The 19,936-nt window shown below is 37.6% G+C and overlaps 1 protein-coding gene across 2 annotated transcripts in view; it reads left to right on the top strand.

Annotated features, from left to right (window-relative positions):
* Positions 1–19,317, top strand: part of adamtsl7 (ADAMTS-like 7) — a 42,770-nt gene extending 23,453 nt beyond the window's left edge. For both annotated transcript variants that reach the window (XM_060878326.1, XM_060878327.1), the window contains 11 exons: positions 9,897–10,101; positions 11,540–11,715; positions 12,801–12,891; positions 13,589–13,777; positions 14,124–14,253; positions 14,759–14,963; positions 15,104–15,277; positions 15,646–15,819; positions 16,224–16,403; positions 16,588–16,732; positions 17,226–19,317. In XM_060878326.1, coding sequence (XP_060734309.1) covers positions 9,897–10,101; positions 11,540–11,715; positions 12,801–12,891; positions 13,589–13,777; positions 14,124–14,253; positions 14,759–14,963; positions 15,104–15,277; positions 15,646–15,819; positions 16,224–16,403; positions 16,588–16,732; positions 17,226–17,368 — 1,812 coding nt within the window. In that variant the 3' untranslated portion in view covers positions 17,369–19,317. The remainder of the gene's footprint in view (positions 1–9,896; positions 10,102–11,539; positions 11,716–12,800; positions 12,892–13,588; positions 13,778–14,123; positions 14,254–14,758; positions 14,964–15,103; positions 15,278–15,645; positions 15,820–16,223; positions 16,404–16,587; positions 16,733–17,225) is intronic.
* Positions 19,318–19,936: the final 619 nt, after the last annotated feature.

Genomic DNA, 19,936 nt, shown 5'->3' with positions numbered 1-19,936 from the left:
TATAATATTTCTAGTGCCCTGTAAAGCTGCTTTGGGCCATTGTTAAATACGCTATACAAAATAAAAATTGAATTGAACTGAATACATCCGTATACTTTCTATTGTGAAAACCATTTCAGTCTGATTGTACACATTCTATTGTTTCTTGTCTTTGACCGAACTCGTGTCTGAGAAGTCAGAGATTGGAATTATGTTATAAAGTGTGAGAAACATACACACCTCCAAAAAGGCTGTTTTTTGTTTCCTGAGTCTCAAAAAGACCATTAAATACCAATAATCTCTCCAGTGGATTTTGGTGATATGAGTTATTTTAACATTTCTGCTGTATTGTATTGTATTTCTCAAAACAGTGAAATCTATAGTCAGTGTTATAGATTTAATGTATCTGTATAACTCGTCTGAACTGAAATATAATACACGAAATATACATCAATATACAAATTCAGGGGCTGCTTCCTATCAAGGTTTCTGCCTGGTGTTGTCTGAGGAAGTTTCCCTGGATTGTTTATTAGAAATCTACATCTACATTTGTGTAAGTGATCCGAATTAAACCTTCCAAGGATAGTTGAGGGGGTGTTTTGGAAGGTGGAAATGTTACGCTGGAGCTTACATATTATTAAATCTCCATGGTTACGTTGACATCGGTGTAGATTAAGGATTGGGGAGAAAGTTGCACATCATACATAAATACTGTTTAATCTATCGATTCCAACCTATTTTTCCTCCTGGATTCTCCCTCATCATCATCATCTCTGTTAACTCTATTAATCATCAAGCTAAGTTATGAGATGGAGTCACTTGATGACATTTTGTTTGTATTCCTGTGAAACATTTTTCTTCCTGAAACTGAAAGATGTGGCCTGTTGCACAATGTCCTTTCAGCTCCCTCCTTCCCCTGACCTAGCCTTGTCTTTTTTCTGGTTTGTGGTGTCAGTCAGCATACAGTTTCCCGTTAGCTGGCTTCAGAAATGGTTTGACTCTCCACGTCATAACATTGTCTCTACAGCCCACACACTGGCTAATATACACAAAGCTGTGGAATACCACCGAAACGCCATCTCATGGTAGTGTGACGTGGGAACAGATCCTTCATCTGTCCAGTAATATATCATTAGCATTAACTTTACAGAGCAGCTCGTATATTCTGCGAAACTTGCTACATAGAGATGACCTCAGTGCTTACAGCAGTTTGCTGTGTGGTTGGTGTCCTAGCTTATGGGAAACCTGACGCCCATAACACCAGTTGGATCAACACTGTTCTGACTATTTTAGCCAACATTACTAGCGCTGTGTGTTTATGCTGTGATGCTAACCTTGGTCTTGTGCCTCAGAATGTGTGTACAAGGGATTGTAACAGCGTACAGAGTCCACCTCAGCCCATGTGTGTGTGTGGTGTGTATGTAGGTTATATATATCTGTGACCATCATTGGGAGAGACGAGACTTATTTACGTTAGTCATTATTACCCAGAAGCCTAATTAATCAGCAGCAATACAAGCTGTTAGCATTAACTCTGTGTGAAACGTCATTATTTCACAGCTGAAGGATGATTTACTGCTTTCCAGTAGTGACTTATGTTTCTATTGGCAGCCACGTTCTCGGCCTACTGTTTTGGTCCTAACTCCACTGTGTAATATTTCTTAAATTATACAAAGTAATGTAAGAGTAAGGATTGTATTTGGCATGAACAGGGCTTCTGTGAGGAAAGAGCAGAGTCCCTGCTGTTTGTTTATTAAGCTGTATGTATCTATAGTGTGTAGATTATCAAAGATGCATCCAGGGAACCTCTGGAATCTGTACAGCAAAGCCAGTGCTGGAATCTAACATCAAGTATCAAAGTTATTATATTCAATATTGAGATCTTTTTAGATGTGTAACACAATACTATCTGTATCTGTTTAGTTAAAACCAGCAGAAACACTGGAGACAATAGAGCCAGTGGTAGAAATGTCAACAGTGTCTGTAAGGTGTGTGAATTCTGGCTCAGACTGTTCCTCAACCTCAACCTCAACCTCAGCTACATCACTCCAGGTCATAATGGTCTCATCTACAGTTGTCTACAGGATTGTTTTTGTAATCCTGTTTTGTAGTTATTTTTGTTTATAACAATTACTTATACTTGTGACTAGTAATCATTTAAGACACCGTGACCCTAAGGATGGTTGAAGGCTGTAAATGTGTTAACGCATGTAAATGTACATGATCTTAGTTTTTATATCAAGCTTTGTGTCTTTTCCTGGATTAGATGTTTTTAAAGTTCAGAAACCGAACAATCTTTTGCTTTGATAGATAAGTAGCCGAAGCCATGTGTAGTAATAGACATAAACATTTTATTATACACACATACTGAGTATAGTTTTTTAAAGAATGAAAAAAAAATGTAGATCCTCGGTAGACAAGGACGAGAAGAAGAGAGACCTTTAGCTGTGTCTGGGGTGTTTTTCATTTTGCAGAAAGACATTACGACTCTCATTTGATAAATGTACAGTACATGTACACTCAATTTACTATTGCTGTAATATATGAGTAACATATGATTCTATTCCCAGTTTCCTTAAACATGCTGCATATTCAGTACCAATTAAATTTACCGTAAATGATGCTGAATTGGCTAGATCTACAAATTTGTCTATTAGTCTATAAAACAAGTTTGAATCATTTTAAAGAATACATTACTTCATGCGAAAACACTGAAACACACTGTTCTTATTGGGATTCACTGGTGGTGACTGTCGTCATGTTGTGACCCTTTTAAGTACAGAAAGACCGGAGAACATACAAAGTCTTTCTTATTGTCATTCTAGCAAAGCTGGAATGCTTCACCTTTTTGTGACTGTGAAATCAGATATTGTGTTTGGAAGAAAAGACTTCTGACATTTTTGGTTAATGTTGCATCCTGTTTTTGTCTTCACTGACAGATACCGCATGCATATCCTTTTCTCATTAGCCAAATGTATTTCTTCTCACGTTCGTGAAACACAGACCTCCTGGAGGTCCAAAAACCTCCTGATGCGGTGGCTCCTGTTCACCTCTCTGCTCTGTATGGATTAAACCTGCAGTGTTGGCAGGAGATCATATGGGATGAAATGAGGTGGGATGGAATAGCTGAGGTTTAGAGCTCGAGTGTGGGCCAAACCGCACCGACTTCGCATCTCCCGATGGAGTTTCCGACCCAGACTGGTCCGGAGCAATAACCGTACTATGATTCTCAGCAGAGTCAAGACGAGGGATGTGGAATAACAGGAAAAATCTGTAAGCATTGTGTTTGTTGTAGTGTGTGCAGCATTAAAGTTTACCTCTGTGAAAGTCACATCTGACAGGCCATGTAAAGATGTTATCACATGCTACGTTTGGCTTGTACAAAGCATACTTGGAGAAACTTCTGGAACCTGTTACTGTAATTCCTACACAGTAATACTGCATATGTTTGTGTTTCCATCTTTGAACACACCTGGCTAAACTGAGTTTGATGATGTCTTGAGTCTTGTGTCTTAGAGGCTGGAAAATATAGTACACAGTTTCTTAAAATATAGCAGTTAAATAAGCCCTCTAATTTGGCAGTAGGAACTGAAAGGTTATGGCTCTTGGCTGCCGATACATATCCCAGAACCTCCAAGTTGCCACTGTTAAACCTTTAGCCTGTAAACTGCTACGACTGTCTCAAAGCCTCAAATGTAGGTCACTTTAGATTAAATACAAATAGATTTTTGTATAATACTACAAGCCCTTCTCTTGAATGACTTCAATCACTAAGTAAAAGTTTTCATTCTGTATGGATCTGTGTTTAAACATAGCATAGTACAGTACATGCAAACTGCTTGATCTGAATCCCACCTCCTGCTGCATTACACTTGTCAGATGAGGCACGATCTTGCTAGCAGTTTGCTATTTTTTTAATCAGGAACTATTACTAGCTATTTTTTCATATCATAGTTATATGAAAATACTGACAAAACATAGAATTACAGTAAGTGTAGCACAAAGCTGCTGTATACTGTAACTCTCCTGCTGACTGAACATATTACGAGCAGCTGTATTACGAGAAAACCCCGAAATGATCATTTAGGTGTGATTGAAGGACAGAAACCACATCACACTGGTGAAATATTCATCACTGATAATTTTGTCGAGTTCAGAAACACCTTTTCATGTTTAAGTGAAACTTGTGTTCATAGTTGATCCCTTTTGAAGGGATAGTTATTTATTTTGTTCAACATTATTGCATTAATAACAATAAATTAATACATTATTGTATTAATGCACTAAACTAGCTAAAGAAATTACCACATTAATGTAATGCGCTTTGCTAGCAAAAAATACCACAATATTTTATTAATACTCTAAACTAGCTACAAATGTGTTGTATTAATTCTCTCAACTAGCTACAAAATGACCACGCTATTCTATAAATGCACTTCATTAGCTATTAATGCACATAACTAGCTAACCATAATACCAGGTTATAACATTATGCTAGCTGCCACATTTTATTACTAGATCTCTATTTCTAGGTCTTTCTCACTAGCTAACTAAAATGCTGCATTATCGTATTAATTTTTTTTTACTAACTAAAAAATGACTGCATTATTGTATTCATGCACTTAACTAGCTAAGAAATTACTACATTATGTATTAATGTGCTTCACTAGCTAAGAAATTACCACTTCATTGAATTCATGCATTCAACTAGCTAAAAAAGAAACACTTTCTTGTATTAATACACTTCACTAGCTAACTAATGTACCGCATTGTTGTATTAATGATCTTAACTACCTAAAAAATGACCATGATATTCTTTAAATGTACTTCACTAGCTAACCAAATTACCACTTTACTGTATTAATGCACTTAACTAGCTAATCATAATACCAAGTTATAACACCGTTAGCTGCCACTATTTACTTGCTAGATCTCTATTTCTAGATCTTTCTCTAAATCAAACAAACAAACAAAAATCATGTTCAGGCTAAGAACCAATTCTTAGGCTGAACTGATTCTCTACAGCAGTCGTTTTCAATTCACTTCCTGAATTATTCCTTTTTAAAATCTTTCTGCTCATAATCTTGGCTAACAGACCTGATGGCTATGTTAGGGTCCTTCCTTGTTGGGAATACTAGGAGGGAAGTTGTTAAAGATCTGAGGAAAGGTAATGAGGTAAGAAAAATGTAAGTAGTGCTTAAGTCTTGACCCATCGCTCAGTTTATTAGTCCGTAATTAAGGTCTGTGATCATGAGATCCCAGGATTAATCAGACATGTCCCTATAGAGTGAATAAAACGTTGTGTTACAGTGTGGTAGTAGTACAGTAGTAGGATCTTAGCTAATGTCTTGTGCTCTTGTGCTGTAACAGGATGGACACAGTTGGCCATCTGCGACTGCAGCTTCTCTCCATGCATAGCTTATTACAGATGGAAGGAAACTGCAACGTCAGCTGTTCTTTGATCAGTTAAATGCTTGTAATGAAACAAATATGGGATTGCACTCTCTTTTCTCTTTTATTCCATCTCCAGTTGGGAGAATATTACAGGGTTATATCATTACCATCTTATATCATGCTTTCTTGTTAAAGGTTCAGTTCGGTAATAAATGGTTGGCTGGAATTAAATTATTTATTTAATTATTTATTATTGCATTAATTCAGTTTGAGTTCAGGTAATGTTGAATATATATATATATATATATATATATATATATATATATATATATATATATATATATATATATATATATATATATATATATGTATATATAAACAAGAACAAATGCACAGTTTACACTGGACTTATACATTACAGCGGAATACATTTTTTCCCAACTTTGAAGGTTTGGGTCAGAGTGCAGGGGCAACTATGATACAGTACCCTGAAGCAGGGAGGGTTAAGGGCCTTGCTCAAGGGTCCAACAATGGCAGCGTGGCAGTGTTGGGGTTTAAACTCTGACCTTCCTATCAACAACCCAGCACCTTAACCACTTAACCACCAGAGCCACTACTGCCCACTTTAACATATATTTATGCCAACATTTACGCATGAAATCTGAATCAAATGAGAGTTGTGTAGGTTTTATTTTTTATATACTTGAAAAACACTTCATGATTTTATCATTTGGTTCAAAAATAACTTAATGAATGGACATAAATAAACCGCATTTGCAGCCCAATGAATGAGTCAAGGCAGCAGTTTTCTTCCAGCGTCTGAGTCCGGCCTAAATTGACAGTAGATTTCTATATAGTTTTACTCGGATGCCTGTAATCTAAACCGTACATGATTTTTCAGTCAGAGCAGATCTTCCACTGTGGCCAATAACATATTTATCTAAAAGCTTTAGCTGAAGGCAGCTCATAAGACCAGAGGCTAGCTTCTGAGCTACGGACATGAGCTCTGATTGGGGACGACTGTCTTGTTTGAAAAAATTGATGGCAAAAATACCTTTAAAAACGACTGGAAGGTGAAATAAACATATTTATTGCGATTGTGTCAAGTGAAAAGTGTAAGCACTATGATACAAAGCATTACTGCTTATGTCTTATTTATGGACATGAATAAATTCATTCATTCAGACATGGTAGTTAGTATCTTATCCTGACCTTTTGCAAACTAGGAATTTTATTTAAGCTGTTGATTTAGATGATGTTTTGTAATATTTTTTTCTTTTTTTTAACTGAAAACCATGGGGATGTTAACTTTTGCACTCTATCCTATGTCTGTATGTGATCCAGAGAGATTGTGAAGTAAAGATTTTTCCCATAAATGGCTAGAAATAAGATATTACTCCTTGGGATTTTTCTTCTAGCTCATTAAAACTGAAGTATTTTTGATTTGTAGACAACTTGACCAGCCGGTTAAGATGTTCCTCATGAGATCTTATAAGTAGAAAACAAAAACCTACGTTAGATGTTTGGCGGTTTGGCTTTCTTCGTATGAGGCTTGGCCACTATAACTGACTGCCCGAATAAGTCTGCAGTCTCTGTCATTCTCATCAGGAAGTATCTCCGATCACCGACCTTTTCTCGCTCAATCATCTGAACCATGAACTCGTCTGACCCAGACACAACAATGAGCTTGTATGCCTGTGCAGCTACGTCGATCCGATTAAACATTTTTGCACAACAATGCTTATTGCTAAATGAGCTGTAAAGTGTGCCACATCTGAGAATTTCATTTTAATCTTTCAGAGTAGCTGATGCTGAAAGGTTCAGGATGTCGACTTTTTTTGCTGCAGACTTCTGAAAGGCAAGGAATTTAATTAAAGCAGTGCAGAACATTTCAGAACATTTTCACTCACGTATGTGTTTTTATGAATCCTTCTAGGGAGGAGTTTGTATAAAAACAGACTAATCAATTATTCATGATTGGATTTCAAAGTTACAAGAATGCGTTTTTCAGTTCCTTTTAATAGATTTTATTCATGACTTATAGAATGAATAAGAGAAAGGATGAATGAGCATAAATAACGTAACAAAATGCACGAATCTAGATAGTCGTTTTTCCTGTTCATATCTGAGTTTTACAGTGAACGCACAGACACCACTGCTATTTATTCCAGCACTAATGGTGCAGAATTCACGAGGGGAGTCAGGCTGCCCACGACCAGCGACCAGCCTAACCGTCTCCAGCTGAAAGTGGATCTCAAGGAAGGTTTAAATCATTACTTTGGTTCATCTGTAGTTCTTCTGGAGCCTGACGGTGGACCACCACCCACTGAGAGCAGATCGTAGAGAGAGAAATGGGCCCTGGGGAGCCTCAGCAAAAGGAGAAACTATTAGATCCTTTCTCATGCTTTATGCCTTTAAGGGGTGTTTTGTATTACGAGACGTCTCAATTTTGTTGGTGGATTTAATATAGATGCTGAAAAAGTCTTTCTAAAAGCTGATTCTTTTTTTTTTTATATGACCTGCAAATCACAGGTTAATATTAATGTATTTGCTTAGAAAACATTATCTATATTTCTACATCAATATCTTTTCACAGGTTCTTGCTCTCTCTTCAAATGTTTTACATAAACTGATTTTAAATCCCCGTAATTGTTGATATCATCAAGTGACACAAGGTTCATTTATTTTTGTAGTGCAATGATTAAATATATTTTGCATTCTATTTCACATTTATGGAAGGACTCTCCAGGGTCAGAGCTTAAAAACTTAGTCAGAGATCAATTTTAAATCATCTCCTTCATTATTTGTTGCTCTCTAAACTCTTTTCTTTTAAGACTGGAAATCCAGGTTCAGGAGTGTTTTAGCCCTCCGTGCATGGGGTTGTGTGTTTAAACCCCCACTTAAAGGATTTTAAGACCTGATAACTCAAAATCTAAACATGAAATGTGATTGGATTTATGAGTAAAATATGATGTCAGTTGTAGTATGATGTAACACAAGAGCATGCTGAATATGATATAGCAGGTTGGGTTTGATGTTTGGGATGGAATGAAAGTGGTACATCAGAGGAAAGCGTTCTGGACTAGTGGATAGCAGGTTAGCTCTATTAGGCAACATCCTTAACCCTCGGGTGTTCAGCTTTGAGCTTTAAAGTCATTCTGGATTCTGGATCATTTCTGATAAATCCATTTACTGGTGTGTGTGTGTGTGTGAGAGAGAGAGAGAGAGAGAGAGAGAGAAAGAAAGAGAAAGAGAGAGATGGAAGAAGACATAGAGAGAGAGCTAGAGAGAGAGATGATGTGTATGTATGCATCTGTTTTCTTATTCCTGCTGGTTGGAGGGGAGGGGGGTGGTGTTGATGGGATGTGCTAGCCTAGTGATTAAGGTGGTCAACTAATCAAAAGGTCATGACTTGAATCCCAGGTCCACCAAGATGCTGCTGCTGGGCCCCTGAGCAAGGCCCTTAACCTTCAATTGCTCGGTTGTATAAAACATAAGTCGCTCCGGATGAGGGCGTCTGCTAAATGGCGTAAATGAAATGAAATGAAGGTGACCCAGCGTCTAAGGTTTAAAGGTGACCCAGCGTCTCCTCGGACTGTCAGTCTTCCGTTGTTTTTCTGCTTCATTTGATTACTGGTTGCTTTGCTTTACTAAAACTACTACCACTAAATTAAAATGTTATTCAGAGTTTATCCTCTTACTGTCCTCTCTCTCTCTCTCCCTTATTTTTTTTTCTTCCTGAATAAGTAACAAGACAGTGACTGGGATGTGGTAGCTCAGCGGTTCAGGTGTTGGATTACTGGTCGGAAGGTCGTAGGTCCGAATCCCAGGTCCATCAATCTGCCACTGCTGGGCCCCTGAGCAAGGCCCTTAACCCTCAATTGCTCAGCTGTATAAATTGAAATAAAAATGTAAGTCACTCTGGATAAGGGTGTCTGCTAAATGCCATAAATGTACATAAACAGCATAATATTAATGGCAAATATTACACTTTTAATGGTCTCAGAATCACATCTTTAGTACAAAATAAAAAAGAATTAAACCAAAGCACTCCTGAGACCTCTCCTGTTCCACCATTTGCTCATTTAATTTTGCTGCAGTGAATTGTTTCTCTAGAAGCTGGTAAGAAATACAATACTAAAAGCATCTCTGCTACATTTCAGCAGAGAGGAAGAGGTGTCTTGGTGCTATTTTGATCTATTTCTGTGAAAATATCGAGTTCTCCTATCAAGTGCTTTTGTGTGGAAGCATTTACTTAAAAGTAAAGTCAAATAAAAGCTTTGGGTACGTGATGTATTTTTTTCTATATTTGTAAAGTGATATTTAAAGACAAAATATTAGTATTTGAAAAGAAAGTCATATCATGATGTCATCTCTGTTAATAACTAAAGTAAGTGGGATTCATTTCAACATCTTTCCCCCACATCCATCGCGGCTATACGACTCGTCATGTGCTGAGAAAATCAGTGGCAGATGCTGCATATGAAACGCTCCTTCTGTCTTTTTTCTTGCTTGTGTGACAGAGTCCAGGATGTGATGAGCTTTTGGGTTCAGGGAAAGTGCTGGATAAGTGTGGCGTGTGTGGAGGGGACAACACAGCGTGTCGGCTAGTTTCTGGACTGTTCCAGCACAGCCTGTCTAAAGTGGGCTACCACAAGATCGTAGAAATCCCACAGGGAGCCACCAAAATCAATATCACTGAGATGTTCAAGAGCCAAAACTACCTTGGTGAGTGGCATCACACACACACACACACACACACACACACACACAATAACACACACAGCACTTCTGATCTAAATATAAAATCTCGATACAAACCACTGCTACAGTATAATGATCACAGTAATGTAAAATATAATTAAATAAATCTCTACATCAGTAGTTTTAGTCAGTAGTTTCGTATTGTGTGAATATATAGTTAATGTAATAACAATAATATTACACTTCATTCATATTACAATACTTGTCTGTATTTTTGAAATATCTAAAGAGCTGCCAAAAAATTAAGCAGCATGTCTAGTATTAAGTATTAAGCATCTCTATATATATTACTCTGAATCCTGGGTGCACTTGTCAGAAGTGTTTGATTCATTTAAAATTGTGAAAATGTGAAAGAAGTTCTCAAAAATCGAATGCAAAAATCTTTCATTCTCACTGAAAGTTTGCTGTGTTAACTCACAGAAAATCTGTTTCTGAGATTATGATGGCAGAATCTGTGTGTGTGTGAGTGTGTGTGTGTGTGAGAGAGAGAGAGAGAGAGAGAGAGAGAGAGAGAGAGAGAGAGGACGAGAGTCTCCTGCTATATGAGGAGTGACTGGAGGAATGTCAGTGCTTTATTGTTGGAGACATTGCTTTAATGAGAGCCACGTCGAGCCCCAGCAGTGTGTCTGGCTCGCGGCAGACAGGACCGTATGTTCGTTCTCCTTCCTCTCCTGCCTTGGGGTCATGGACATAAACATGCTTTCATTAGTGTCCCCATATAACACCCCCCCCCACACACACACACACACAAACACACACACAAGAACCCCCTCACACCCCTCTCCTACTTGAGTTCAGCACTACTTCAATTAAACAGAAGAACTTTCCTCTAAACTCGGCCACTGTTAACATGACGGTGTCAAAGCCGCAGATGCTGCTGTGATGGAGTCTCGGTCCACGCAGACGATTACGGAGCTTTTCCGGAGTTCACATTTCAAATCCGATTATTATGTAAGACAGAAAAATAAAGTCTGCAGGATCAAGGGTTTTGCTAAAAAGTGATGTTTAACGGAGGTTGGAAAATTTAGAAGAATTTTCCCTGGAAAGCTTCCCTGCTCTTAAGGCCTTCTGCTGACTGAATTAATTTGTAAATTATGTCTCTGGTGATTTTGCTACGTTATAAAGTTATATGGTCAATACTAGATAACTGGAAACAGAAATACTCCCTGTGTGTCAGAAGAAATTGCCAAAAAGATCACTGATACCCCATTGCATGGCTTTGGATTCAGATCATATGCATATGTACTAGATGATGATGAAGCCGCTAAATAATGCATCGGCAGCAAATTATTTAAAATCATCATAATTAGTTGTGAGGAAATAAACCAGATGTTTGTACATCCACTCCAACAGCTTACCGTGAGCTCCCAGTTTTAGCATGTCTTTTTTTTTTGCCTGGCAGCTTTGCGGAGTCGCTCTGGACGTTCCATCATTAATGGAAACTGGGCCATCGACCGACCTGGAAAGTACGAAGGAGGAGGGACGATGTTCACTTACAGACGGCCCAACGAGATCAGCAGCACTGCCGGAGAGTCCTTTTTGGCAGAAGGGCCAACCAGTGAGATCCTGGATGTCTATGTGAGTGAATTTTCACATCAAAACCAAATCTTTAAGCTTACATTTTGTGTATTCTTTATGAAACTTTATTAAATTGATTTGTGTGGACAAACCTGCCAGGATGACGAATGTAAATTTGAAGCAGGCATTGTGATCATATAGTATAGATATAATATACTATAATATGCTGAAAATATACTAGACTTAGATTGTAGGCGTAACACTATTTGCCTTCTTCTTGTGCATACTGTATATAATTTAGTGTATTACTCTTTTTTATTTTTCATCCTTTCTTTTGCTACATCATATTCCAATTGAAACGTAATCAGCTTCAGTCCGTATTTTCTATACTTGATTTTGTTGTTGTTAAAATCCAAGTGAAGAAGAAGCATTTATTACCTTCCTCCATCCTTAGGAAGCTGGGGTCAGACATGATACAAGCAGATAGTGTTAAGAGACTTGATTAAAATCCAAGCAGTGGCAGATTTGACATATTTTGGCTGAAACTCTGATAATAAAAATATCCTGATAACAATCCTATCCTGATATACTGATAGAATACAGTCCCTCTAGGATTTTGCAGAGTTTTTTCTGATTGTTTCAAAAATGGGTGTTTTTTTGTTTTGTTTTTTGTGCTTTTTCGCGGAAATCTACTTGAATTGGCAAAAATGAAAGCACGTGATTCTTCTTTTAAGATCCTAGCAGCGAAGACACATATGCAATGATTTTCTATGAGAGCTGTACTCATGTTCACACACACTTTGGCTGAATGCATGTTGTGATGACGTCACATGACTGTCACAAATATCGCAGAATTTGCTGCGTGCGTTAATTCCTGCGATCGCAAAATCACAAAATCCTGGAGAGACTGACAGTCGTGGTATGAAAGGAAAAATAGTGCTTTCTTTGTTTTAGGTGTATATTTAAAATAAAAAACAACCCTGAACAGAGTGTTTAGGTTGACGGTATGTCTTTGACCTAGTGAACTAGTGTTAATATATTCATTGATAGACTTCAAAGCAGTTTCTGGATAAGAGCGTCTGCCGTATGCCGTAAATGTAAATGTACATTTAGTGATTGTCTCTACTCTTGGTTTTATGGCTTAGATGATCTACCAGCAGCCCAATCCTCAAGTGCACTACGAGTACGTCCTTCCTTCTGAGAACTCCGTCATCACGGCCACTAACACTGAGGAGGGTGAGCTGATCATCACACTGCAAAACAACGGTTAACACTCTTCCTGCATGCTGTAAAACTTGCTAACTATGTTCACATTTCAGTGTTAGGGGGAATCCATGTTATGATAACTGATGTCAGTTATTATCACAAAAAAGTTTACAGCAGCTTCATAAATTGATCAAAAATATATAAAAAGCAAAACACACTCGATGCACAATCTTTGTTCTTTATTTCTAGAAGTAGAAATAAAAACCTTGCTGCATTTTTGCAGTTAATCAAGATTAAGTTCATTTGACTTGAGCACACCTGATGTAAAATACGACTTCCCCACTAGTAAACATGAACTTCCCAGGAAGACTGGTATCCTTGCCCAAATTTGCTTTTATCCCCAAAAACCTCTTTAGCTAGCATGAATTAGCTAACAGTAAACATTAATTAACTGACATTTTATTCTTTCCCAAGCTCATATATATAAATATAACTCAAACCCAACCCTACATCTCACATTAATAGAATAAAATAGAAGTCTTTATTTTCTCACATATGTATTACAGCATAGTAAAATTCCTTCTTCACATATCCCAAATATGGAGATTGGGGTCAGAGATGATACAGCACCCCTGGAGAAGTCAGGGTTAAGGGCCTTGCTCAAGAATGTAACATGGAACATTTCTGTAGGTCATTTGTACATCGGTTTGTACCCTGTTTTCTGTAGGTAACACCGTGACCGGTGGAACGGGACCCGATCAGTACGGCAGAAGGCCGAATCAGGATGGACACGAAGGTACAGGTGGGCACAGGACCCCACCTCACTTACCTGACAACCAGGTACCACCTCGCAGGCACAGAGAACACAACTGGAAACTCACGGGCACGACTGACTGCAGCGTCTCCTGTGGCAGAGGTCAGAGCCCAACACTTTAACATGTGATTCTCAGAGTTTAAAGCTGATTTTATTTAAAGACTACCCAGTTTAGTGCTGGGGTAATTTCCTATACATTCTTGGAAATGTAATTTTGTCTCAACCCATGACACTTGATCTAACTTATATGGAAAGCTTCATAAACTTCATTTGCAATTATTTTTTTACATTTTGTGCATTTTTATACTTTATTGAAATTTTTTGGCACATGTATAATAATAGATTTCTATGACATATATGTCATAGGCCTAGTTATACAGTATGCTTATTGTTATTCTTATTGCTGTAACAGTATAGTGTGTGTGTGTGTGTGTGTGTGTGTGTGTAGGAATCAGGCATACTGTGTTCGGCTGTGTTCATCGAGTCTCTCACGAGCGTGTGTCTGACAGTCACTGTGACAGCGCTACTAAACCCAGCCCACAGGAGGAGCCCTGCAATGTCCAGCCATGCCCCGCATTGTGAGAACAACACACACACACACACACAGAACAGGATATTCAAATAAGGTTTTTTTTTTACTAAAGTGTACAAAGAAGGCCAAAACCAGCAGTTCACAACTGTTGAATTCTTGATTCAGAAGGTGTTGACTGTGAGTAGTTCTGGATGTGAGTCAAATCACAGGTTTTTAGTACATTATTAAACAACATTGATGGAAGGAGTCTCCAGTGTCAGCGCTTTGAAAAAGTCTGAGGTAAAGATGCCTCTTTAAGACGGATAACATGAACTTGCTTTGTGGACGTTCCACAACATTACGTGTAAAAATAAATGGATAAAGCATACAAGGAGTTGTTCTTTAATAAATAAACAAATATATAATTGTTGAAAAGTTGCTGTGTATAAGAGAAATGAAACACTTCAGGATTTACAATTGGAAAATAATCAACTAAAGAGTAATTTTGTTTATCATGCTGAATCTTTACCAGCAGAATTAAGCTGTAATGAATTATTGTTTTGGTCGAGCAGCTGGGATATTGGCGAGTGGTCGGAGTGCAGTAAGACTTGCGGCCTCGGCATGCAGCACAGACAGATCCTGTGCCGTCAGTTTTACATCAACCGCACCCTCACCGTACCAGCCAAGCGCTGCGAGCACCTGGAGCGTCCCGAGAGCAGCAGCACCTGCCAGCTGAAGATCTGCAGCGAGTGGCAGATTCGCACGGAGTGGAGCTCTGTGAGTGACAGCTGCCCATCACACCACAATCCTCACTCGCAAGGCCAGAGGAAACACTGAGATCAGGGGATTGTCAATCTTGGACTTAGAATTCTATCTGTGTGTGTGTGTGTGTGTGTGTGTGTGTGTGTGTGTGTCAGTGCTCCATGCCCTGCGGTGTAGGTCAGAGAACGCGTGAGGTGCACTGCGTCAGTAACGTGGGAGATATTGTACAGGATGAAGAATGCAATATGAATCTTCGTCCCCGTGACATCGAGAACTGTGACATGGGGCCGTGTGCTAAGAGCTGGTTCTACACAGACTGGGGTGAGCAGGTAAAAACCATAACGTCATGTGATACTTCTGATAATGTTGCAGTAATACTTCGGTGTGTTTAGGAATGATGTTTTAATATCTTGTTGAGGTTCAAATGTCCTTACAATGACAGGAATGACAGGACATCTGAGAGTTTCAGTCTTCGTCTTGTATGGATGTCTGTTGGGACGTGTCACATTTTCTTAAATTAAATATCTACAAAGGTCCAGAAGGTTTTCTTTTGTTTATGGAGGTTAAGGATGGTATTAGATTTAAGTGGAGTATAGAAGCAGTAATAATAATGCTGCATTAATGATGATGTCAAAGGAAGATCTTTGCAGATAGATCTTATAACACGTGTGTGTGTGTGTGTGTGTGTGTGTGTCAGTGCTCGGCAGAATGTGGCATTGGTGTTCGAAGCCGTAGTGTTGTGTGTCTCTCTAACCTGGTGAGCAGTGTGCCTCTGGAGGGCTGTGGTACGGAGCGCCCCCCTCAGGCTCAGCCATGTCACAATGGGCCGTGTGAAAGCCGCACCGAGTGGTTCACTGGGCCCTGGGGTCAGGTGAGTTTACACACACGTACACACACACACATACACCACCATCACCTCATAAATAAGTATAAACTTATATTAATAGCAAACATTAGAATCTTTTTCAATGAATGACTATTACTAATATATAATAATCTAACAATAAAATCCAATTTACCAAAAATAGAAATAAAAAAAATGATTAAATAAGCAATTTGTTTTCTGTGAAAAAGAAAAAAAATAACTAAGATACTAACTATAAACAAATATAATTAATCATCTCACATTCAGTATACATTCGATATATGAAATATAGATAAAAATATATCTCTAAAGATATTAGAGACATTCCACACCTCACTACAGAAGGTTTAAAGAAAGTGTGATGAAGCGAGTGATTGTTCAGTTATTGGACGGTGTGTTTGGGTGATCAGTGCTCAGCGGCGTGTGGAGCAGGCAGCCAGCAGAGGACAGTGGTGTGTATGCTGAAGTCTGAGGAGAACTATATGGTGATGCCGCTCTATGAATGCTCTTCTCTGGATAAACCTCTCAGCCAACAGAGCTGCACTGTGAAGGCCTGTGGAGCCAAGTGGTACTATACTGACTGGAGTGCAGTGAGTAATGTGGAGACACACACACACACACGCACACACACACACACACACACACACACACAAAATGAATCATTTACTTGTTTTTCCCAAATCACTTTCTGTGTGTGTATGTGTGTATGTGTGTGTATGTGTGTGTGTGTGTGTGTGTGTGTGTGTGTGTGTGTGTGTGTGTGTGTGTGTGTAGTGTTCAAAGACATGTGAAGGGGGATTTCGTGTGCGGGAAGTGCGCTGTCTCTCTGATGATATGATGCCGAGTGAAGGATGTGAAGAACAGCTGAAACCAGAGAACAAAGAGGAGTGCAGCCCAGGACCCTGTGTTCCACAGATTGGTGAGCTGTTAAATCTATACTCTGATATACTGTACTACATTACTACACAAATATACACATCTGTACTCTCAACTATACAAAAATATACTTATATACACATTCTCAATTAAAAATATACTCACAAATATATAAAAATATACTCATATACGTATATGTGTGTGTACAGGACCACAGCTTGATGTTCTCATTGCTTCATGTATAGATGGATTAGTGTGTGGATTAGTGTCTTCTGGAGCAAAGAAAACACAGAAATTATGACACACTGTCCTCAATTTCTAGGCCTGGTGTAATATTTTTTCCTAATGCTAATAAATAATGTCAATGAATAATAATGATAATGTCAGAAAGAAAGGGAGAGTTATATTATGTATAAATGTAATAATGAAGTTCATGTAATGTTTTGAATATATTTTGAATATTTAATGTACATTGCATAGTTACAGTTGTGTAACCAAATTTTTATTTTAAACCATTTTTCTAATTATTTCCCCAGATGAAAAGTGTCAAGACAAATATTTTAATTGCAACGTGGTGGTCCAGGCCCGCCTGTGTGTGTACGATTACTATAAGAAGGCATGCTGTGCTTCGTGTGCGCGAGTGGCACAGAGACATTCGACACACAGGAGCTACAGATAGGACGGATGCCATGGTGACATCACCCACGCCAAGTCCTTCGCTGGCAGGCCATATATCAGCAGACGCGGATTACAGCAAGACGCTCTGCTTTTAGGGCGCAGGTGGAAAGCAAAAGGGCAGCAATGTGATGCTCTAAAGAAACAGTCTGGGGGCTTGAATGCACTTTGTACAACACTTGACTGAGCTGGAGATCCAGGAAAAGAGCATCCGTTAATTTTTCAATGATTTATTTATAGGTGTAAAGGGAATGATTATAGCGTGCCAAATACACTTATCACATGGTGCTCCGTCATTAACCCGAGCTGAAGAACCGGACAGATCCATATGGAATTTCATAGTGTGTGTGTATAATATTTAATGTATAATTAAATTAGTTCATTAACAATACAGCAAAAGGAAGAGAATGCGAGGGACTCCAGGACATGTGGCTCTCGCACAGTATTTCACAGTCAGAACTGTTTCCACACATCCAGCGAAGACACTTCACACACCTAAGGTCAAATTTTTTATCTATATGTTTTCCTGTCATCCCAGCCTTAGATTATAATGCTTATACTGTTCTTAAATAAACAGCTCCATTCACATATGAGCAAGCATTCTGAAGAACATCTCAATACGGAAGGTTCCCACTAGTCTATGGTGATTTTATGGACAAGCAGAAGCTCTGCTTGTTGCTAAAGGATGAAGCTGCCTCGTCTCATTGACAAACACAATGAGTAAAGTGGACAGGAATTCAATACGGCAAAGAAAAGACACAAAATTGTTCTTATAATTCTAGAAATTTCAGTGGTGTCCTCAAAAATATTTCTCAAAACACAGGGTCATACTGCGTTGAAGGAAATTTGCTTCTTCCGTATTTATTGCAGCGGATTATTACACTGTTGAATTCTGGATTCTGATTGGTCAGAGGATGTAATTAATTTTTTATAACAGCTATGGCAGCAAATCACAGCTTTATATTAATGTGCTTATACCAGCATGTTATTACGTCTATAATAATTGTGTAATTGTGAATATGGTGAAGTTAACATTTTATAGAAGGAGTTTCATAAGAATCAGAGCTAAAGATGTAAAGTGAGCTAAAGGTGTGGGTGTGACAGTTTATAGCTGTTACAACATTATTGAAAACAGGAGCAAACTTGTTTTGCACAAGTTTCGCATGATTAAACGTAATTATTAGAGGTTAAAATGTACAACATGTCTTTCATGATTTGAAATAATATAATTTTCAGGAAATTGCTGGGCTGTGTGAAGAGGACATACTGTTATAGAAAAATAATCAACTAAAGGGTGGGAGCAGTGGATCTGTTACACAACAGTAGAACCTCTTTGTTTTTAAAGACGTACGCTTCTTTGTCTTCTTGACGTTCTACACACCCTGAACACCCTGTTCTAACAATTTTCTGGATTCTGCATTTTAATTGCAAAATTAAAGTCCAGATTTCTTTCATCTTCTAAAAATGTAAAGGTTACAAATTTGTTAATGGTATTGAATGAAGCAGTTTGCTGGCAGTTTGTTGAAAACAGCATTCTGGAGCTCAGTGTGTGATTGAGTGTTTGATAACTACTGTATGTGTGAATACATGTAGACTAACTTAAAGTACAAGAACTGATCTCATAAATAGATGAAGAAGTATTGGTATGAAAACAGTTTGGCTTGCAGGTTTGAGGAAAAAATACAAAGATTTATCTGCTGTATAATTCAGCTAAGCAGCCAGAAGTTACTGAACATTCTGTATTTGAACATTTTTGTTTAAAGTCCAAAATAGTCCAAAATATAAAAATCTAACCAAGTATGTATAAGTGAAAATGTTAGATTGCAAGAATCTAGATCTAATACATTAGAACGGTCCAGAATTTTTATCACTCTCACCATATATATGTTTTACAGTTAATACTAGCTCCCGAAATGAGTCCTTTATCTGTGGGATTAAGTGTATATGCCTTTAAGACAGAACTCGAATAAAGTTCAGAAACAGATTTAGATTTGTATTTTTTCTTCATTGAGATTCTGTATTATATTATATTATATTATATTATATTATATTATATTATATTATATTATATTGTATTATATTATATTATATTATATTATATTATATTATATTATATTATATTATATTTGGCATTTTAATCAATTTATATTAAATCATATCCAGGTTATATTCATTTGATTATTATCAAGCAGTGATGGTTTATAAATAATTTACAATTTAATATGCTAACCCGTAACACTATGACCTATGAGTTAATAATAATAATAATAATAATAATAATAATAATAATAATAATAATAATTCAATATTGCAGCTATGCAACATATTTGTTGTCATTGGTTCTAAGCAACAAGACAAATATCAATGTGGTGTAAAAATTCTCACTAATTTATATTCAGTTATATACTGTTTTACTATTTTTTATTTTATTTTATTGTTTTTAACAGTTTGTATTTATATTGTGAATTTACTCATTGTTTACATTTTGTGTACCATGAAACTCAGCGTCATCATTATCTATTCAGAAAAAAACTCTGATTAAAGACCCAGGTTTGAAATTAATTTTGTTTTA

This window comes from Tachysurus vachellii, chromosome 9 (assembly GCF_030014155.1).
Source record: "Tachysurus vachellii isolate PV-2020 chromosome 9, HZAU_Pvac_v1, whole genome shotgun sequence".
NCBI lineage: Eukaryota > Metazoa > Chordata > Actinopteri > Siluriformes > Bagridae > Tachysurus > Tachysurus vachellii.
The sequence above is the reverse complement of the archived record's forward strand: the minus strand, read 5'-3'. Positions and strand labels throughout refer to the sequence as shown.